The sequence below is a fragment of the Hippocampus guttulatus genome, chromosome 12, assembly GCF_054856545.1.
Source record: "Hippocampus guttulatus isolate MCC_2025c chromosome 12, RoL_Hgut_1.0, whole genome shotgun sequence".
NCBI classification, from domain to species: Eukaryota; Metazoa; Chordata; class Actinopteri; order Syngnathiformes; family Syngnathidae; genus Hippocampus; species Hippocampus guttulatus.
The window spans coordinates 14,854,761-14,876,136 of NC_141272.1; the positions used below are offsets into that span (position 1 = coordinate 14,854,761).

General features: G+C 43.5%; 1 protein-coding gene across 2 annotated transcripts in view; it reads right to left on the reverse strand.

Annotated features, from left to right (window-relative positions):
* Positions 1-20,605, reverse strand: part of nova2 (NOVA alternative splicing regulator 2) — a 59,587-nt gene extending 38,982 nt beyond the window's left edge. Inside the window, exons 1-3 of one of the 2 annotated variants that reach the window (XM_086124850.1) lie at positions 19,914-20,605; positions 17,127-17,195; positions 3,371-3,514 (exon numbers count right to left, since the gene is read on the reverse strand). In XM_086124850.1, coding sequence (XP_085980976.1) covers positions 3,371-3,514; positions 17,127-17,195; positions 19,914-20,070 — 370 coding nt within the window. In that variant the 5' untranslated portion in view covers positions 20,071-20,605. The remainder of the gene's footprint in view (positions 1-3,370; positions 3,515-17,126; positions 17,196-19,913) is intronic. The other variant, XM_086124851.1, reaches the window with a different exon arrangement.
* Between the last annotated feature and the right edge of the window lie 771 nt (positions 20,606-21,376).

A 21,376-nucleotide genomic window follows, 5' to 3' on the forward strand; every position in this document is an offset into this window, starting at 1 on the left:
GCAACGAGTTCGGCTTTCAAATTGAGCCGCGGCCGTGAAGCATGTGTGTGTGGGTGATTCGGGTTGCTCACTTTGCCTCCACATGTGTGCTTGCGTGTGTATATGTGGCCAATATTGCGTGAGGAACCAAACGGATCGATTGTAATTAAAAGGTGTAAGGGATGCATATTTAATGCGGAGAGGTCTCAGCTACATTAGGGCAAAGGGCTGAAGTGGCAGACATCGCATCAGGTGCAAGCCTGACGTTGAAAGAGAAATATTACAAGATGTAAAGAAAAAAAAATCGCTCCTTGTGTGAGTCCTTGTTACACTCATATGTTTGTTACTTTTTCCACATTTTGACAGCGGCTTTGTCCTTTGAGACGCTGAGGTTATATTTGGACTAGCATCAACTCACACTGTAATAAAGCTGTCATACTGCGTGTGGGCGTGGGCGTGTGCGTGTGAGGATGAATGGCGGCATCGTCTCGTGCTCTCACACTGGCGGCTTCTAATTGGCCGACACAGGTTGAAGTGCTGCTGATGCACTTTCTTGTCAGAGATGTGACGGATGAGCACGGGAACCACAGAAAGCAGGAAGGAAGATGGATGGAAGGATGAAAGCAAGGGAGGAAGGAAGGAAGGAATAGGAGGCAAAAGGATAAGAAATAGGTTCGAGGAAGAAACGTAAGGGAAGAAAGGAGGAGCAGCAGGATGGAAGGAGGTCAGGAGAAAAGTTGGTCTGAGGGAAAAGGGGGTGGACAGAGCAAATGGAGGCAGAAAAGAGGGTTCAAGTGAAGGAAATAAGGATACAAAGCAAAAGAATAAAAACCAGAGAAAGAATGCTAAGTTTAAAAAAAATGTCTGTATAGAAGGAAAGATGGCAAGAGGAAATGAGGGAACAAAGGTAGGGGGGAAAAAAGCAGGTATGAGGGGAAGTAATGAAGGAAGGCTGCAAGAGTAAAACGTGGGTCCAAGGGAAGGAAGGAACCAAAGAAAGAAGGCAGAACATTTTTTTTGTTTTAAGTGAAGAGAGGAAGGATGCAAAATAAGTGTGTCTGAGGGCAAAAAAGTCAGGAAGGAAAGCAAAGCAGGGAGTAAAAGAATTGAGGAAGGCGGCAAGGAGGTCAGGAAAGAATTTCAGGAGAAATGCAGGTCTGACAGCAAAGAAGATGGGAAGGAAGAAAGGCAGAAATGTAGCTGTAAGCAAAGGAAGCACGAAACGAAGGAAGGAGGAAATGAAAGTGAGGCAGGAGATGAGGAGGGGAAGGAAGGCAGGAAAGTAGGTTTCCAGACAGGAAGAAGTTCAGAATGCAGGAAGGAAACACTGGTCTGAGGTAAAGGACGGGATAAAGGAAGGAAGGAAGCAAGGTAGAGAACAAGGGTTTCAGGGAAGGAAATATGCAGGAAATCACAAGCAGGTGTATCATAGTTGGTATTTTGCTGTTGCCATGGCAACACCACATGCTCCTCTCCTCTATGGAAGCCAAGGTCTCCTATTCAAATCTCTCATTCACAGAAGAGAAAAGTGGTCCGGTCCATTTGAAGGGGGGGGGGCACATTTTAGAGAGAGAGAGAGTGTGTGTGTGTGTGTGTGTGTGTGTGTGTGTGTGTGTGTGTGTGTGTGTGTGTGTGTGTGTGTGTGTGTGTGTGTGTGTGTGTGTGTGAGTTGGGGGAGGAAAGTGACTAATGTCTTCCGAGGAGCAAGAGAGAACAGGAATCAGACGCTTCGGCCAAGTCGTTGAAGTAAATGTCCTTGTTGTCTTCATGAGATGCAACGACTCCACTTGCACACACACACACACACACACGCATGCATAAGCACAAGCATGCATATGTCGAAGATTATGTAGGAGGAAAGGGGTGCATATTTATATTATTTATACACACACACACACGCACACACACTCTGCCAAAATATAGCTGCAACGCTTAGCCAAGCTGACCGGGTGAAGGAAGGCGAGGAAGGACAACAAGTAAAAGAAAGAAACACTTGTGCACTCCTCCTGTCTTAACTGAAGGAGCTGTGTGTGTGTGTGAGAGAGAGAGAGAGAGAGAGAGAGAGAGAGAGTGAGAAAGAGAGAGAGAGAAAGAGAGAGAGAGAGAGCGTTTGCGTGCGTGCGTGCGTGTTGTCGCCGCTGAAGGGGGCATCTGTATGCAAATGAGACAGGGTTCTTCCTGGGTGACAAATCAAAAGGCCCACCTGCTGCAATGTGTGTGTGTGTGCACATGTAGGCAGGTCTTGTGTGCTACAACAGCACCTTGTTTGGAGCAGCGAATCCATCAGGACAAACAAACAAAATGGCTGCCTATGTTACCCATAAACAATTAGCAACACGTATTAGCATGATGCTACTTTAAAGAATTCAATGTGTAAACACACACACACACACACACACACACACGCAGCAGCACACATTCACACAGCCTGGCGCTATGATTGGCTGGCAAATGGCAATTGCAGCACACGCAGAGGCTGCCGTCGCTATGACAACACTGCAGCGGAATAGCATGTGGCGGGTATTCTAAGCAAGCAACCATGAGCTGCCGTTTACCCACAAATCCATTCACTGTTCCAGAAATATGAATAATAATCCCGCTAACCAACTCCGATCATTTTGAATGTAGCCTTTAATCATCACCAAATCCAAAATCATTCCACTCATCGTTTCCAGAAAACCAACCATCTTTGATCCATGCATCCATTCACCAATCCAACATTAATCCATAATCCCTCCAACCGACCAACCCACCATGCCTTCATCAAAACATCAATACGACATCCACCCACTATTGATCATCCGTCATTCATCGTTCCGTCTGCCCGGGAAACAACTCATACATAGTAATAATCCATCATCTCATCGTATCCTTACCAACCACCGGCCATCCGTCAATGCATTCATCCATCAATCACAATCAATCTATAATCCTAGTAACCACCAATCCATCCTTCATTCTCTCCATTCTAAGAAACCACCAATCAGTCATTATTGATCCCATTGGTAAGTGCAGTATGGTCCTATAGTATTCTAAATCCAAAGTCACTCCATTATTTTACCACAAATCAACCACCTTTAATTCACAATCCCATTTACAAACCATCAATCCGACTGTCATCCCTGTCTTTTATCCTACAATGAAAACAATCTGACCCATCCTCCATTTGTCTTTCCAGGAACCAACCAACCGAGCAAGCATTTTTGATCCTTGCATCCATCCATCAGTCCAGCATTCAACCATAATCCCACTATTCAGACATCAATCCATCATTTTCAAGATCCAATCATGATCGATCATCCATCATCCATTTTTCCAGCAACCAATTGTACCAAGCAGTCAAGCATTTGTGATCCATGCATCCATCAATGGATGGGACGCCAGTTCTTACCGGGATAGAAGTCTTTGGATTTGGACAGTTTGATGGTGGCGCCAGTCTCCTTCTGTAGCTGAACGATGGTCTGTCCGCCCTTGCCGATGATCGAGCCCGCCGCATAACTCGGGATCAGAACCTTCAGGAAGTACTCGCCTTCCTCTGCGGCGGGAAAACAGGAAACAAAAAGTTAGGAGGAGGCAAACTTTCCCTTGAAGTGCAACCTATCTTTTCAGGAAAAAAATGGCTGGAGTCAGTTTGTATCTTTGTCCTCATGCCAGACAGTTTATTTTTTCAATTCAATCGTAGAGATTTTATTGTGGTCGACTGTATATAATTACGCAACTGGGATTATATTGTTTTCATGTATTTGACAACATTGTGCGCCTTCCGTGCAGTACCATGTTATGCCACAACATAGATGTTATTAAACGTTTTTGTACTATTTGGAAGGGGCGTGTACTGTATACAACGGTGAATAAAATGTTTTAAAATAAATTTTATGTGTTGCCGCTCCATCTGTGTTAAAGTAGCAGTTGTCTTAAAGTCCATAATTACTGTAACATATATGCTAATTGCCATTAGCCCATCTATGGAGTTTCACTTTATCCGTGACCATTAGGATTGCGCACTTTTGTTAGATGGTTGAACATTTTAGTATTTAAATATACATTGTTTAATTCTTTTTGCTAGTGTGGAATGGGTAACACTTTTTTTGTTAAATGTTTTCTACACAGCCTTTACATATTGCCGATTTTTACATATTGCAGGCGAATGTGGATTTTCACCAATCTACGGTGGTTCACTGTGCAGTGGAAAGCAAGTGATTCTGATCACAGCCTGTTTGTACCTCAGTCCACATGCGTGCAATCTTCTTTTTTTCAATACAATTACATTGCATGGAAATTGAATTCCAAGAAGCTCCCGTTTGGACTCAAGTGTCATGAGACGGGGGAAGCGACGATCAAACGATGACCGATGCCTATGACAAGTCATTATTTCCATAATGTGAGGATTCCCTGCTGGTGTTATTGCTCACTTTCCCTGCGAAGCCTTTGAACGCGGCAGCCTCCGCATCGGCCCTGATCTAATTTCGGCGTCGGGCCCGAGGAATCTGGTAGTCGTCAGCATGTTGGCACGGCGACAAGTAGCCGAGAAGCCAGCTTCTAATCGGATCTTAGCCAGTCCCCGCCGCTGGACGCATAGCTCCACAGGATCGTGTGGGTTTTGGCGTGGAAAGGTCCTCCCGGTATGTATTTATTTATTTATTTATTTTTGTTGCCTGCAGGGACGTGACCAAGATGTTTGCGTTCCACATTCAGATGATTACAGATTTACATAAAGATGTCTGTGAGCTGGAGCTGTGTCAAGAAACTTTGGGGGAGAAAAATGAGACTTGGAGATGATCTCGGAACGGAAACAAACACAATATCTAAATAAATGCTTGAAATGATAAATAAACAAAGACACGTGTATTTCTCTTCCCTGCCTGATGCCTGAATAGCAATGTGAGCACGCTTCTCGATCACTTTTGACTGAGGGTGGGAAAAGGTTGTAAAACTTTTAAAAACAGAACAAATTGACTTGTTAGCGCATCCGCCTTACAGTACAGAGCTCCAGGGTTCAATTCTGGGCTCCAGCCTCCCTGTGTGGAGTTTACATGTTCTCCCAGTGACTGCGTGGGTTTTCTCCGGGTGCTCTGGTTTCCTCCCACATTCCAAAAACATGGTAAATTAACTGAATGCTCAGTCTAAATTGTCTCGAAGTGTGAGTGTGAGCCCGGATGTTTGTTTGTCTGTGTGTGTTTGCCCTGCGATTGGTTGGTAACCAGTTCAGGGCCCCCACCTACTGCCCGAGGACAGCTGGCATGGGCTCCAGCACGCTCATGACCCTTGTGAGGATAAGTGGTTCAGATAATGGATGGATGAAAACAATAATGTAAAAATCCATCAAGTAGTACACACACGGCTTTCTCCCTACGTATTCGGGCCCAAAGAGCATTTCCGTACATAGTCCTGGAGTATTTAATTTGGAGTAAAATTCAGTGACCTTATTTCTTCATTTTGCATGCATAATTTTATTTGTCTCAATTAATAAGTAGTTAATATATACCTATACAGTACATACATACATACATACATACAGTGTATATGTTAAAATTGGCTTAGACAATTACGCGGTTACTAATAATTGGTTGAATAATAATAATAATAATAATAATACATTTTATTTATAAGCGCCTTTCAAGACACCCAAGGACACTTTACAATAACAAAAAACACAAAACAATACGGAAGCAGTGTTATTTTATTTTGGTTCCCTGAATTTTGATCTTACCGTTACAGACCAAATAAATATTAATGCGTAACCCACTATTACACAACAGCAATGTTCGCACGGCAGGTGTGAAAGGAACCCCCCAAGTGGAGAAACACTCTCAGCTCCTACATCGTTTTAACATCTTTCATTTTTACTCCCCCAACCCTCCAAAAAAGAAGCAGCAATTTAAAAAAGAATTAATGTGATGGTCATGAAAGAGTGAAGCAGTCAATGAACGCGTGTATCACATCAGATTTGAGCCCATGTGCCGTACTATGTTTGATAATCCGGGACACGTAACCTCAGGGGGCAGCAGATTAAAATAGGATGATTATTACATCCACGCAAAAGCAGGGCCGCTGTGCTCTTCCAAGTGGAGCATAAAAAACTAAAACAAAAAAAATGCAAGGATAGAAAAATGTCAACTCTTTGGGGAAGACTACGACACCCCCACCAAGGCTGAACTGTTAGTGTTGTAACCATGTCTACCTCAAGACAAATTATGACATGTTTCACTCCAGTCCTATAGGTGGCGGTAATATATTTCTGAGTTTGTTTCTTATTTTTTGTCCGTTTGGTTTTGTTTTTTTTTACTACAGAGCCAGTGGAAAAGCCAGAAGGTCCTGTATTTCTTATTTTTCCATAATAATTAGTTTACTGTTTTTGTATTTTGAATATTTTTCAACCAATATTTCAGTATTTTTCCAATATTCCAATATTTTTTTTATGCAAGTAGTTTTTTTACTGGTATAATTTAGTTTTATCTGTGTACTAATTGAGTTTAGTTTTATTTCTATTTTAATGTCTATTCGTTTTTTGTCTAACATTTTCCCATCTATTTTGGTATTTTTCTAATATTTGTGTTTAATCCATCTATACCACTCGACCCGCAGCCTCTTTCTTTATTGTCTCGCGACATATTCTAAAAATAAAGTCTTATTCGGTCCCGGCGCAGGTGTTTCCCATGAACTGTTGTCCCTAAAGGGAGACAGGACTTCAGAGTACCAGCTTCCTGTCTACAGTGGCACCCCTCTCAGACACAAATCCGCGCAGTGACCAACGGACAGAAATAAACAAAACCCGGCGGCGCTCCAGCATATTGAAAAAAGAAACAGGCGTCATTATTTCACATAGTCGATTTGACGAGTCAAACAAACAATGTGTCAGCGAGCCTCTCGTGTTGCGTCAGGTCACATGAGGCAGGAAACAAGTTACGCCTTGACTGCTTTTTTCCTCGACACTCACTGACGGCGACGAAAGACAAAGAGCAGGGAGCGAATACGTGCGCGATGCCGTTTTTTTCATTGATGGGCTTCATTGCTTCTAACATTAGCTTCAATGTCATCATATTGGCTCTGCTATGATTTGTTTTCAACTTTAGCTTTCAATGTTAGCTTCTGCCGTCTTTATCCATCCATCCATTTTCTGATCCGCTCTATCCTCACAAGGGTCGCGGGGGGTGCTGGAGCCTATCCCAGCTGGTTTCGGGCAGTAGGACACCCTGAACCGGTTGCCAGCCAATCATAGGGCACACAGAGACGAACAACCATCCGCGTTCACACTCACACCTAGGGACAATTTAGAGTGTTCAATCAGCCTGCCATGCATGTTTTTGGAATGTGGGAGGAAACCAGAGTACCCGGAGAAAACCCACACAGGCCTAGGGAGAACATGCAAATTCCACACAGTGAGCAAATCTTGGGATTTTTGTTCACTATTTGTGTAGCCAATCTTTGTGTTTTTAACAGTTTGATACGCAGCACGTAAGCTTGTTTTTTTCCCCCGACGCAATGGATTTGAACAATTATCAATTACAAACAATCAGCTAATGTTGCTAATTAGCTGCGAGAACCAAAAGAGAGACTTGCTTGCTCTACCCAAAAAAAAAATCATGCTAATGGAATCTTAGCATCCTGGATTTTTAAGTGAAGCAAATACTGTATTTTTGTTTTAAACATTTTTTCTGGTGACAAACATGCTTTTGAGCCATTTAGCCTTTTCATTAAAAAAAAAAAAAAAAGAACTGCTGTTCATCTCCAATTAGCTGCTAGTGTTAATAAAATCTTAACTTCCTGGACTGGTTCATGAAGCCAGTCTTTTTGTTTTGAAAAGTTATATTCGCAAGAGATCAGGTTGTGTTGAGAGGATTCACCTTTTCACAAGAAAAGCAGCAACAACCAGGGTACCCTACTAATTAGCTGCTAACACCAGAACAGAGACGCCTCCTGGACAAGCACGCTCATGCTGATTGAATTGTTGCATCCAAGACTCTTAGATGAAGGCAATCTTTTTGTTTTTAAATGTTTTATTTGCAGCAGATGAGCTTGATTTGTAATTTCTTCTGAAACTTAGCAATGAGGCTATATTGCCAATTATGCACTAGTGCTAATGAAATCGTACCGACTTGAACCCTTTTTTTGAAGCTAATCGTTTTGTTTTTCAAACTGAGTCACAGCAGACAAGCCTGTGTTGAGACAGTTTGCCCTTTCATAATATCAACACCGCAGCTTGGTTGTTAATTAGCGTCTAGCGGCAGAACAGAGACCTCCTCTACCCAAGTGCACCCTTGCTAACTGAATACTATAATGCCTGACTCTTATGTAAAGCTAGTCCTTGTTTTCAATTGCTCCATTTGTAAAATCTCTTAAATTAGCAACAACTGGGCTTTGTTGTGAGTTAGCTACTAGCGGCAAGACCGACGACCACTTAAAAACATTGTGCGAACCTTCCAGTTTTATACAGCCTCGATAGCTTCGTCAAATCTTTTATGTAACAGAGGAATGTGTTTTCTCCTTGCCCTCTGCGTTTACCATCGTGCACTTGATCGTCGTCTCCTTGCCGCAGTGACCCATTTGTGCGCGGTGCGATGCCTTGGCGCTGACCTGCTTTAGATGGAGGCTAGCTAATTATAACCACCCCATGCTAACAAGGCAGGGAATTGGTAAATAGGAATGGTGAAACACACACACACACACACACACACACACACACACACACACACACACACACACACACACACACACACACAAAGTGCATTATGGTGAGAGGGCTTCATTATTTTGAACATGCTAATATAGCTATTAAGAAACATAAAACATACTTATTACCAATGATTGGCTGGCAAACAGTTCAAGGTGTACCCCACCTGATGCCTGAAGAGGGCTGGGCCCCTCATGAGGATAAAGCAGTTTGGATAAGAGAGGGATGCATGCCGAATATTACAAATGCATTTTCATTATTTTATGACTTCCTTGGCATTCATTGCTTTAAAACTTGAATTTTGCAACTTCATTTTTTGGAATTTTCAAAATTAAAATACTGAAACACAACATTAGTTTTGCTACATAGTACTTATCATTTTATGACACTCTTAATGCCTAACAACAGGGGTGCCCAACCTTTGTTTACCGAAGATCAAATTTTCGATCAACCAACCTCCCGCGATGGACCCGTTACCGCATACGCACGCACTTACTCACGCATGCCATGATGAGCAACAGCCATAACGGCCCCTAGGATGAACGAAACAAACAAAAAAAGTAGACGCAAGAGTTTGTGGGTTTGTGAAAAGGAAATCACTGCCTGCCTTCATCGAGACCTGATGGGGAGGCATGGGACGCACTTTTGCAGCGTGTTAACTATCGTAGCTCTCGTGTTAAAAATGTTTCTCTCGGCCCTCCAGATTCTCATTCTTTGCCAGTGCCCTCGGTGAGTTGTACATGAAACAAACTCTGAATGAGAATAATAATGACAATAAATATAGTGCAACAGCTCTGATCGCAAGCTGCAATTGCAGACCGCTAACAACTTCCGGTGACGCAGGTCACACGCCACCGAAGGTTAAAGGTGACCTGCTTTTTTATTTTATTTTATTCTTTAAATATTTTTTTTTGAAAGTGAGACTGATAGGATGCGAAGAGTGCAGTGTGCACTAAAACAAAAAATATATCCTATTACACACAGACACACAAATGTTCTGGGTTGGGGGTTTTTTCCTTCTACACCCCTCGCAATCGAGTTGGGACCAGTCATAAAATTACCAGAAAAACATTTGTAAAGTTATTTATTGTAATTTTTTTGTTTCTTAAGAACATTTTTTCTGGTAATTCAATGACTTCAATCTTGCACTTATATGACTGAATTGTTGTACTTTCATGATTTCACTGTTGAATCAGGTCTGTGCTTCTTTTTTAAGGCTGCACAGTCCAAACTGGGACACATGCTTTTCCCAGTTACAGTGCTTGGAGCTTTAAGAGCTAATAAAGTCTGCTGCTGAGAGCTTTTATGACAAACAAATCTTGCATCTCAAATCGCCACGGTCTTCTTTCCAAAACAAGATAAATCTCGTCACATGTGCATACACTGTAGATCCAACCAAGGTCACCCAGACTTGTTAGGCACCTTGCTAACCCATGCGTTTAACAAAAACAAAAAAAAATGCAAATGCTCATGCGGGTGAAAGGACTGTGCAGGTAAAGTGGATTCAATTTACGAACCATTCCAGTAATCTAATTTCTTCTTTTTTTTAATTCCACATCTTAAGTATTTACATTTTATTACTTTATTATTGTCATTTTGACTTTTCTTGTAAAATTGCATATTTTATCACTTAATAAATTTTGTCGTATTGCTTCATTCTTGTAATTTTATGGTACCGGTATATTAAAACACAGCATTTGTTGAATTTTTTTTCCTCATATTAAAATGTCCCGATTTTACTTTTTTATCCATCCATCCATTCATTTTCTGATCCGCTTATCGTCACATGGGTCGCTGGAGCCTATCCGGCTGTCTTCGGGCAGTAGGCAGGGGACACCCTGAACCAGTTGCCAGTCAATCGCGGGGCACACAGAGACGAGCGCAGCGCTCACATTCACATCTAGGGACAATTTGGAGTGTTCAATCAGCCTGTCATGCATGTTTTTGGAATGTGGGAGGAAACCGGAGTACCCGGAGAAAACCCACGCAGGCACAGGGAGAACATGCAAACTACCCACAGGGAGGCCGGCGCTGGAATTGAACCCGGTACCTCTGCACTGTGAGGTCGACACACTAACCACTGGACCACTGGGCCACCCCATCCTGTAGTTAACTCATTCACTCCCAAAGACGTTATTAAACGTCATTCCAGACTTGGTCCAGAATTGGCTGGTGCTGAATGAGTTAAAAGTGTAAAGATACATATATTTTTCAGTGATTTCTTTGTCCCAAAAGCCAGGATTTCATGCATTACCGGAACAAATTGCCTCACCGGGCAGGTCATCTTAACCCCGCTGTCATGAGTATGTGCTATTTGAAGGTTTCATAAGCAGAGCTCAATATGTGTGGGTGCCCCATCATAAATAATACACCATCACGGTGCGAGTAAACAGTGCAATCTGTTGCTAAGGCCCGCGCCGACCCAGCGGGCCCAGAATAGGTGCCACATGCTGCAGGATTGAGGGTTTAAATCCTGGGGATCTTGTGTCCCCAGGGCAAAGGAAAAGGGATCTCCTCTTTCTCCACCATCCTCATCCTCATCGCCCCACACACACCGACAAATTAAAAACTTAAAGACCCTGTCATGTGTATTTAGAGATTTGTTTCTGAATGCATTATACATGTTTATGGAAACGTAATTGCTGGAAATGTGCATAGATTGAGACCGATGAAGCTCTCCGTGGTGGAGCTACAGCTTTCAACTGTTTTTCACTATTGTCTGATTTTTCTTTTGACGAGGCTAAAACAGCACCGTGTGACGCATTTGGTGCCTGAGTGCCTCATTGTCGCAGCTTGGAGAAGACCTGCAATGACCCGGTGGGATATAGCGCAGCCACTGGAGGCTTTCAACATATTTTGCGCAGCTCAATACTAGAAGAAGTGACGGGAGTTGCGTCAGTACCTCTACTGTTACCAGAGTCTTTTTCTAGTACAAGTATCTGTATTTTTACTGAACTGAAAAGTGTGTGTAGCTTAGCCACCTCTGCCGATTTCTTAAAGGTGCGTCCAAGCCAGTACGAATTTTTGGCAGGAATACTTTTGGGGTTAAAATGTTGTGGTTTGCGTAGCGCAATGTCCATCAGGGTCTCGGATTACAACCGGATTAAATGTGCGCTCGTAACGCGCAAAACCAGACAGGACAGCGCCCACTTTATGAGCTCGTAATGCTCGCCACTTTGGTTGCATTCCTCAAACACCATTTTAGTAAGACTTGCAATATATTTGTAAACATCACCAAATAATACAATTTTTTTAAAAAAGATCATTCATTTCGCTTCATGGAGCATGGTGGAGGATTGTGGGGTGGGTTCGTGCCCTGTGGGGAATTCAAATATTCATCTCCTTTAAGGGAGAGGGAAGGGGGAACGTGCTTTGTCTAACACCCCCTGGCTTGGGGGTTCTTTTGTTGGGGGGCTGCACACAGAGGCAGACACACAGGCACACTCTGACACATCCTCAAACAGCAGAGAGGCTCCACCAGCTGTCTACGGTCAGAAAGATACGCCAAAATACACTTGGAACTCATCAAGAGGTTTTGGGAGGTCTGTTTGAAGCCATGTGTGTGTGTGTGTGTGTTTATGATTGATTGTGTGTGCTATCTATTACATACTGTATAAGCGACTAAATATATGACGTCTCAACGCTGGCCATTGTAGCAAGCGTCATGTTCTAGAATCCTCCATCGAGAGCCGTATGGCAGAGATTCATGACACATTTTGTGAATTATATTTTTTGCCAATTTAATTAAGGCCTGCTCTATACCGATTGACGCAGCCCAATCCACTGCACTGGACAATTGCAAAAATATCGAGTCTTCAAGCAATTCAGAACCGCATGTCTACTGATGCACGGCAAATGGGAAAAGTCGTGACCCTGTATCGGGTTTTTAGGCTCCACATACAATCTGCTGTACTGTACCGTATTAATTTTCGCCGGACCAAAAAAAATATGACACATTTGTCAAGGAAGAAACACTTTTAACTATCAATGCAGGTAATTATAAATATGTTAAGTGACGGGTCCATCCATCCATTATCCGAGCCGCTTATCCTTGCGAGGGTAATGGGCGCGCTGGAGCCTATCCCAGCTGTCTTCCGGCAGGAGGTGGGGTACACCCTGAACTGGTTGCCAGCCAATTGCAGGGCACACAGAAACGAACAACCATCCGCACTCGCAATCACATCTACGGACAATTTAGAGTCTTCATCAACCTACCAAGCATGTTTTTGGAATGTGGGAGGAAATCGGAGTCCACGAAGAAAACCCACGCAGAGATGGGGAAAGCATGCAAACTTGACACAGTGAGCAAATCTTGGGATTCAGAGCCCAGAATCGAACCCATGATCTCTGCACTGTGAGACGGACGTGCTAACCAGTCAACTACCATGCTGCCTCGTGAGGGGTCAGCAATTAAAATTATTTCAAGCAATGAAACACTTCATTCGGTAAAATAGAAGCAGCGATGCTAACAATGCTAACAGCCTCACTCGCTAATATGTGTATGTGTGTGTGTGTGTGTGTGCGTGTGTGTGTTGCTGAAGTGGAGGAGGTGCGCAGTGTCTTGCTTGCTTAGTTCAGCCTTTTTTTTTTTTAATCACCCCTTCGCATCCATATTCATCGCCTCCCTGAACAGGGCGCCTCACTCAGCTGCAATGTCCCCGCCTCGTGATCCTTCCGTTTTGTTGTTGTTCTTGTTTTACTCTAGTGCAGTATTTAGGAAGGAAAAAAAAGCCGAAGGAGGAGAAGGAGGAGAAGAAGTCGAAGCGATTGGCTTTACCGCCCTCCGCGATCGATTGGCCGCGGCGTCGGTTGCTGAGCGATGGAGGGATGGAGGAGGAAGAGGAGGGTGAGGGCGTGAGGGTCTTGAGCACAAGCTGATTAGAATGCATGAGGAGGACGAAGGGAAGGAGAATGCTGGCCGGGAACGCCGTGTTCTCCAACGTTTGCATCCCTGCGACGTTCGTCGTATCGCATCCAATTTCCTGTTTGTCACTTTGCATTACAAAAAAAAAAAAGAAAAAAGAAGACGCTCCACTCCGAATAGCCAGCATCGGCTTCTCTGATAATTTTGAATCAGTGTGTGTGTGTGTGTGTTCCTTGTTCCGACCTTCCGGGGGGAAAAAAAATGCTGTGTCAGTCCAACAATTTACAGATTGAACTGGAACAAGTCGCACAGCCAAGAGTGGAATGTCAAGGAAAAGAAAAGTACAGAAGACAAAAGGATTAAGAAGCAAGAAAAAAAAACAAGGGAATGAGGGAAAATATATGGAAAACGGAAAGGGGTGGAAATAAAAAGATGAAAGACAAGGAATGATGAGGCAAGGACAGAAAATGAGGGAATGAAAGGAAGTTACAAGGAGGAATAAAATGCATGAGAAATAAGAGGAAAAGATTAAAATAAAAGAAAGAAAACGAATGGAATAAGCAAATACTTGGAGGGGAAAAAAGGCAAGAAAGAGAGAGTGAAATTCAAGAAGAGAATAGCAAAGGAAAGAAACCGAATACTCATGATGACGTAAAGGAAGAGCAAATGAACTGATCAGAGAGTAAGTCATAAAAAGCTTGGGGGAAGGAAATGAATAAAAAAGAAAATGATAGGAAGAAGGGGGGTGTGAAAATGTAAAAAAGAACAAAGGACAGACAGAAAGCGATAAAATGTAATGAAAATAAAATGAGGAAAGGAAAACAGCAAAATAAAAACTGAGGCAAAGAACAGTGCGCGTGAGGAAATGAAATGTGTGGAAAAAGAAAGCAGAAATAATGACGAAAATTAGAACAAATGAATGAAATGCTGGATCAGAGAAAAGTTGTATAAAAAACAGAAGTGACAGAACAATAAAATAAAAAATAAAGAAATGGAAGCAGGAGAAAAGATGAAAGGGAAAGATAGGGAGGAATAAAGAAAATGATAGGAGGAAGAAGAAATAAAAAAGTCAAAAGGTCAAGAAATTTAAAAGCAAAGGATGAAAGCAAAATAGAGTGCAGTTCCATTTTGGTTGCCATGGCAACTGAAAGTTCAGACCTTGCTCGAGAGGCCATCTTTGCTCATCCACTGCACACACAAGAGCGAGAACTCCTCCTCCTCCTCCACCTCATCATCATGGTCATGATCGCATTTGCTAACTTGTCCAACAGTCGCGACTAAGCGCACTTGCTAATAACTGACATGCTCGTTTGCATTCTCGATCATTAGCGCAAATGTCAATGGCGCTCCCGCCCGCCTCTCTGGTTTATGTCATCCCTCTTTCTCTGAACTTTCAATTTCAGCAGCTACCCAATGGAAATACATCCATAATACATCTTTGGATTGATCTGTTTATGGCTTTTTTTTTAAAATGGTTATTCTTGACAATGTATTAATTGGGTTGCGCAACGTTTTATTGCAGCTAGTGTCACTTTGCGGTGCCTTGAAATGATTTTGTGAGGGATTCAGTCATTTTTCTCGAAAATGGATGGATGAAATCGAGCTGGCTAACACACAACAGAAGCAAGTAGCAAATACCGAATTAATGTCAGGACTTGCTTTTGAAAAACAATTAAATTAAGAGTTATAAGAGGGATCAGAAAAGTGACTAGTTGTCAACACTGACGCTTTTGTAAAGTAGCTCCTCTCTGTCCACAACCACGTGGTTAGGAAAAGCAGTGCAGATAATTGAAATGCAGAAGTTCCATTAATTGTCGAGCCCTAGTCAGCAACAAATTGTGTCATTTGACGTCTTTTCACACGGATGCAATACATTGTCAATTTAGGCTTTCACACGGTGGGGTCTGCTTGACATGATGAGTTCAGGGTCTGAGGATTAAAGCAGTTTGGGGGGGCTTGTAGAGGCTGACATGTAGTGTGTACGTGTGTGTGTGGGGGGGGGGGGGGGGCTGGGACTGGCAGGTGTTTGGAACAACTCTTCATTGATCTTCAAGACCTTCACCTCTTTATGTGACGTTTGCCGTGATTTATGAGCTGCAGGCGGCCATTTGGATCATGCACAGACCACTAACAGTGGTCTAGCGCGCGCCCACGCACACACATACACACACACACACACGTATATGAACACGCATACACGTGTACAGCGACTAAACGTGACTCTCGCTTTCACCTTGAGTCTTTATGCAGAGGTTGTAGGCTTTTATGCTTTTCATAAAAGCTGACCATGCCTTTTGACTATTTCAGCCCCTTGAAACTATCAAATGAATGTTCATAATTAGTTGAAGTTTTGTTGATTGCCATCTACTCGCTTACGGCATTGTTGTCATTTTAGCATGCCTGCCTGAGAAAATAAATCAGCAGATTTTGGTTATTTGCTATTTATTTATTTATTTGTTTGTTTGTTTATTTTGATCAGCTAATTTTTTTAGAAGATATTTTTGAGGTGATAATGATTAGAATTCCATCCATCCATCCATCCATTTTCCGAACCGCTTGATCCTCACTAGGGTCGCGGGGGGTGCTGGAGCCTATCCCAGCTGTCTTCGGGCAGTAGGCAGGGGACACCCTGAATCGGTTGCCAGCCAATCGCAGGGCACACAGAGACGAACAACCATCCACGCTCACATTCACACCTAGGGACAATTTAGAGCATTCAATCAGCCTGCCATGCATGTTTTTGGAATGTGGGAGGAAACCGGAGCACCCGGAGAAAACCCACGCAGGCCCGGGGAGAACATGCAAACTCCACACAGGGAGGCCGGAGCTGGAATTGAACCTGGTACCTCTGCACTGTGAAGTCGACGTGCTAACCACTGGACTACCGGGCCGCCTGATTAGAATTCATTCAATGAATTGATTTCAACAATGACCCAAAGGGATTGTGCCCCGCTGGTGTCATATTTATGAATGAAATGTCACAACGTCCACCACCCACATCGGCAGAGCACCGAATTTGCCCAAAATAGCTTTACCCCACCTGTGACACAAGTTAGACCTGCGAGTCTAAAATCGACCCTACTTTTAGGAACAAAAATTTTGCAGATGCGCCGGGGAGATGTGGCAGGAACGCCCAATAAGGCGTAGCACTTCTAGTATATTCACAAACCCGCCCGGGCACGAAAATTATGAAACACCCGTTTTTTCGCCAAATTGTCAGATGAGTCAAGGGCAAGGCAACTCCATGGGCCGGAACACCCAAAGAGGTGCAACACAGCCAACACAATAGACTTGAGTTGCGCCGGCACCAAAATTAAGTTCCGTCCATTTTTACACCGAGCGCATGGGGACCAGTCTTCCAAAATAGGGCCCAATGACTCAACTTCGTGTGACAAATAAATTAAACAAACAACAAGCCCAAATGATGGTATGGCTGGCATGAGTTCAAAGGTCATGAGGACTCACTAGCTTGGTGGTGTGGAGAAAGGAAACGATTAAAAAATGGATGTCATGGATACAAAAGAAAGCACATTGGCATGCCTCGGTAGGCAGAGTGTGTGTGTGTGTGTGTGTGTGTCAAGGTTAGTTATTGGTAGAAAGAAGCAGTCTTACCATGGCTCTCAGTGTCTTGGTGTGGGAAAACAATGCCTTCGCTTTCAAAAAGGGGCTGCAGGAAGGCCACTACAGAGAGAGGAAGCAGAGAGAGGGGGCGGGGTGGAGGGTTGGAGGGGGGAATTTTCGTGGCGTCAACTAATTTGTACACAGAAACAACCAAGAGGATGGCTAAGCTAGACGCTAACACACTTGATTTAGCGATACCATCAGACTGTGGTTGACTCAAAAGGCATTTCGTCAACAATAATCTGCAATCGTTTGCTTTCATTCACATGGCCGAGGTGGCTAAGACGCTCCTCATCCTGCTCTTCATCATCATCGCAACCTTTTCATTTGTCTAAATGGACGGGCTGTCTGCCTGCCTGCTGCACTCAGCATCCCCAGGGAGGTGGGCTTTTCCATACAGCACTAAGCTGCACTAAAATCTCACGAGTTGAAGTCAGTCGTCAAAACATCACTGATTTAAGGCACCAATCAGGAGATCGCTGCTTTTACACACCCATCTAAACTCCTGCGTCACCGATTTAACCTACGAATTAGAACATCAGATTGAACTCCTCAAAACATGACGGATTAAATTTACTCAAACAGACCATCATGGATCGAACGCAATCAACATAAATGATCTAGCATTCTCTTCAAAACATCATCGATTTAGGTCCATATATCTATCTATCTTTATATATACAAATATATCATCACATTTAACTTGCTCAACAAAGTCACTAATTGAAACATTTAACCCAACCATAACTGACTTAAGTCACTCATTGAAACATTATTGAAATGATTCTATCCAAGCATCACTGATATGACTCACTCATCAAAACATTACTCATTTAGGTCGATAATCACGATATCAGCAATTTAAGTCACTCGGCCAACCAAAGCAATACTCATTGAAGTCAGTCGTCAAAGCTTCACCAGTTTAAGTCACCGGCCAAACTATTTCTGACTTTACGCCATCAGAACATCACTACATTGAGTCACACATCAAAACATGAACTTAACATAATCATATTTGATTCGCGTCACTCACCAAATTTTGCGGGATTTAAATCAATGAAAATATGACCAGCTTGACTTCATCAGAACGTCACTGATTTGGCTCAAAATTGAAAACATCACTCATGTAAATCACAAAAAGGAAATGTGAATGTAACCCAACCGTAGCATAACAAATCCAAACAAAACTCATTACAGTCCCTCATCAAAACCTCAGCGACTCAAGACACGAACCAAAATACTGCTGACTTTATTCCATCTCATCACCGGTTTGACTCCAAAATCATAACATCACAGATGTCAGTCACACAGAGAAACCTGAATTTATTTCACGCACAACATAAAGCTCATTGAAGTCACTCACCAAAACATCAGCGATTCAAGTCACTATTGAAAATACGACCAACTTAACTCCACCATCGCCGACTTAACTCACTCATCATGAACACCGTTGACTGAAACTGGACTGACATCACCGATTTCAACGGCACTGATTTAAATAGCAACCACAATCACAAACATGACTGATTTAAACGGCACTGACGTCGCTCACTTCAGCTCAGTTCAATTCAAAACATCGCTGACTTCAACGTACGGCCAAACGTTGCCTGCGTTGTCTCCGTGAGATTTTCGGCAAGTAGGTCACGCAGACCGACTCTGCAAATGTTTTGATGTGGTGCAGATTTAGCGGATTTGAAACGATTTAAATGTTCTGCCAGTTTTTGGGTTGTTTTGTTATTTAAATCACTGGTCAGTATAGTCTCATTTTGGGTCACTTCTGTTTGTCTTCATCTCTTTATACGTCTACATTTAAAAAACAGCCAAAAACCTGCAAAAAAAAAAATGCTATCATTTGGACTGAATAATGCTGACATCGTAAGAATTGAGAACCTTCTGCTTACCTCCTATTCACAACATGTGCCAGTCATATTTTTCGGCTCATAATGCATAATTCAAAAAGGATACGTCAAGCTGTGTGCAATAGTTACCAGTAATTCTTTTATAAATTGTACATGGTCCGTCCATATCGACAGCAATACACCGTCACAACATTTCTCAATTTCGTAGCCATCTTAGAAAAGACAATGGACTTAACTGCTTTGAACATTAGTTTGCTTTGACATGATTGATTTCTTTTCTTAGCTTTCTGAGAACGTTTGACGATTTCCACCATGTCTTCGTGTCAAATACCATCCTGAATGTACAATATATCATAGTGTGACTGCATGATGGTTGAAATGCTGTGATGGGATGCATGACAGCATGTAAACACAAAAAAGAAAACAAGAATGGAGATTGCCATGGCGACATGCCGACCATCAGAATCGTCATCATCATCATCATAAGAGGGACTCGGTGGCGTGTGAGCGCACTTGCTCGTTAATCGGGCGATGGCGGCTGATGTGTGAGATTATCTCACTCACTCTCTCTCTCTCTCACACACACACACAAGGTCATGATGCCTTCACGCACCAGCCGCATCCGGATTTCACTTGTTTACGTCCCACTTGTTCCTTCGGCCCGGGGCTTCCGCGGAGAAAATCAGCCCAGGCGGAGTAGGCGAGGCTTCCGCACCGCCTCGCCTCCACATCCCCTGGTCGTGTCTCATTGTCCCATTCCCGTCACGCAGCCAATAAAACGCTTCGTTAAGCAGCTCCACAATAATGGTAATAATCGGCATCATAATAAAACGTCGCCATTCCGAGGGCCAGGCGGGCAGAGTCCACCCCATCCGCCAATCGTCAGTCGCTCGCTGCCTCCCCCGCGCGCATCTCTTACCTCCCGTGTTGGTGCGTTTGGTGCTGCTGGCCTCGGTGGGGGTCTCCAGGGGTCTTTTGCGCGAGTCCGGCGGGTCGGCCTCCATGTGAGGCTGCTGGCCGTGGTGGTGCGGGGTGACGAAGAGGCCGTTCTGCTGCACTGCTCCGCCGGCCATCATGTTTGCGTTCTCTCAGATGTTGCCTCGGTCCGCTTAAATCCCCCCACCTTCTTCGTCTTTTTCCCCCCCTCTCCCTTTCTCTTCTTGACGCAGCGTGGCCGCGCGGGCGAGTCCTGGGAGAGTAGCGCGCGCGCGTGTCCGCACAGACAAAAAAAAAAGTGGTGTGGGGCTCTCGCGCACGCGCGTAGGAGAGATGCTGCGCGCGGGGGAGGAGGGAAGGTGGGTCGGAGGTGAAGGTGGATAAGGGAGGGGGCGAGGGGAGAAGAGAATAAGATTCCAGGAGAGGCTGGTGGAGCGCGTTCACGTCAGTCTTCCATCACGCGCGTGTCATTGCGACGAAACGGGACAAATCCGAGCAAAAAAAAAAAAAAATAAAAGGATGGGGGGGGGAAGCTGCAGAGAGTGAAAGACGAGCGATCCGGCGCGTGCGTGACGTCTGGAGCGCGCAGGCGAGGCAAAACAGAGCGACGTGCTGCTGTGCGTCGTTTCGCTGAAGATGCTGCAGTCACTCTCGCGTTCGGAGAGCATCCCTTGTCCTCGCTCATGCTTCGGGAGGAGGAGGAGGGGGCGGGGAAGGGAAGAAAAGGGCGGTGACGTCACAGCCTCTTGCGTTGCCTTCAGCGGCTTTCCGTGAACTCCGGCTTCAGTCGAGGGGCAACATCTTTCGGATGTCTGTTGTTGTTTTTACGCTAATAAGGTGTACATTTACATGAACAAGAATCTTGTTACATTTATGGTGGAGATTTAGCCATATTTTCCCATAAAGTTAGTTTATTACAACGCATTCACTGATTTGCAGCGTGAAGTCATTGGATCATACTTCATTATTAATTGAGGTTAAACAATTCATTGTAAATAAAATAAACACCCTGAAAATGTGTTCTTCATTTAACATTTGTAAATCTTGAGCTTAATAAAATTGGCCACCCCTCATTAACATCATGTTCCTTGCAAATATCATACATAAATTGGTCATTTTCTTCACTTTTAATAAGGCTGAAATAATTGCAAGCTTTTTTGTTGTCACCACCCCTGAATAAGATTTTTTTTTTTAAATCGGGGTTATGAATAAAGGTCCCTCTTGATTGAGTCAGTCAGTGAGGTATGCATTTAGCCGTTCCTAATATTATGCTTATTTAGGTGCGTAATAAAGATACATAGCAAACTTTGTTCTTGTTCATCCTGATAGGTTTGATGGACTTGTTCTTCCATACCAAACATGCCTTTAGTGGAACTTAAAGGAAGTTTCCCCTAAGAGTTGGAAGCACACAATTGTCTTTGAGCGATGAAGTACGATGTGATGCAA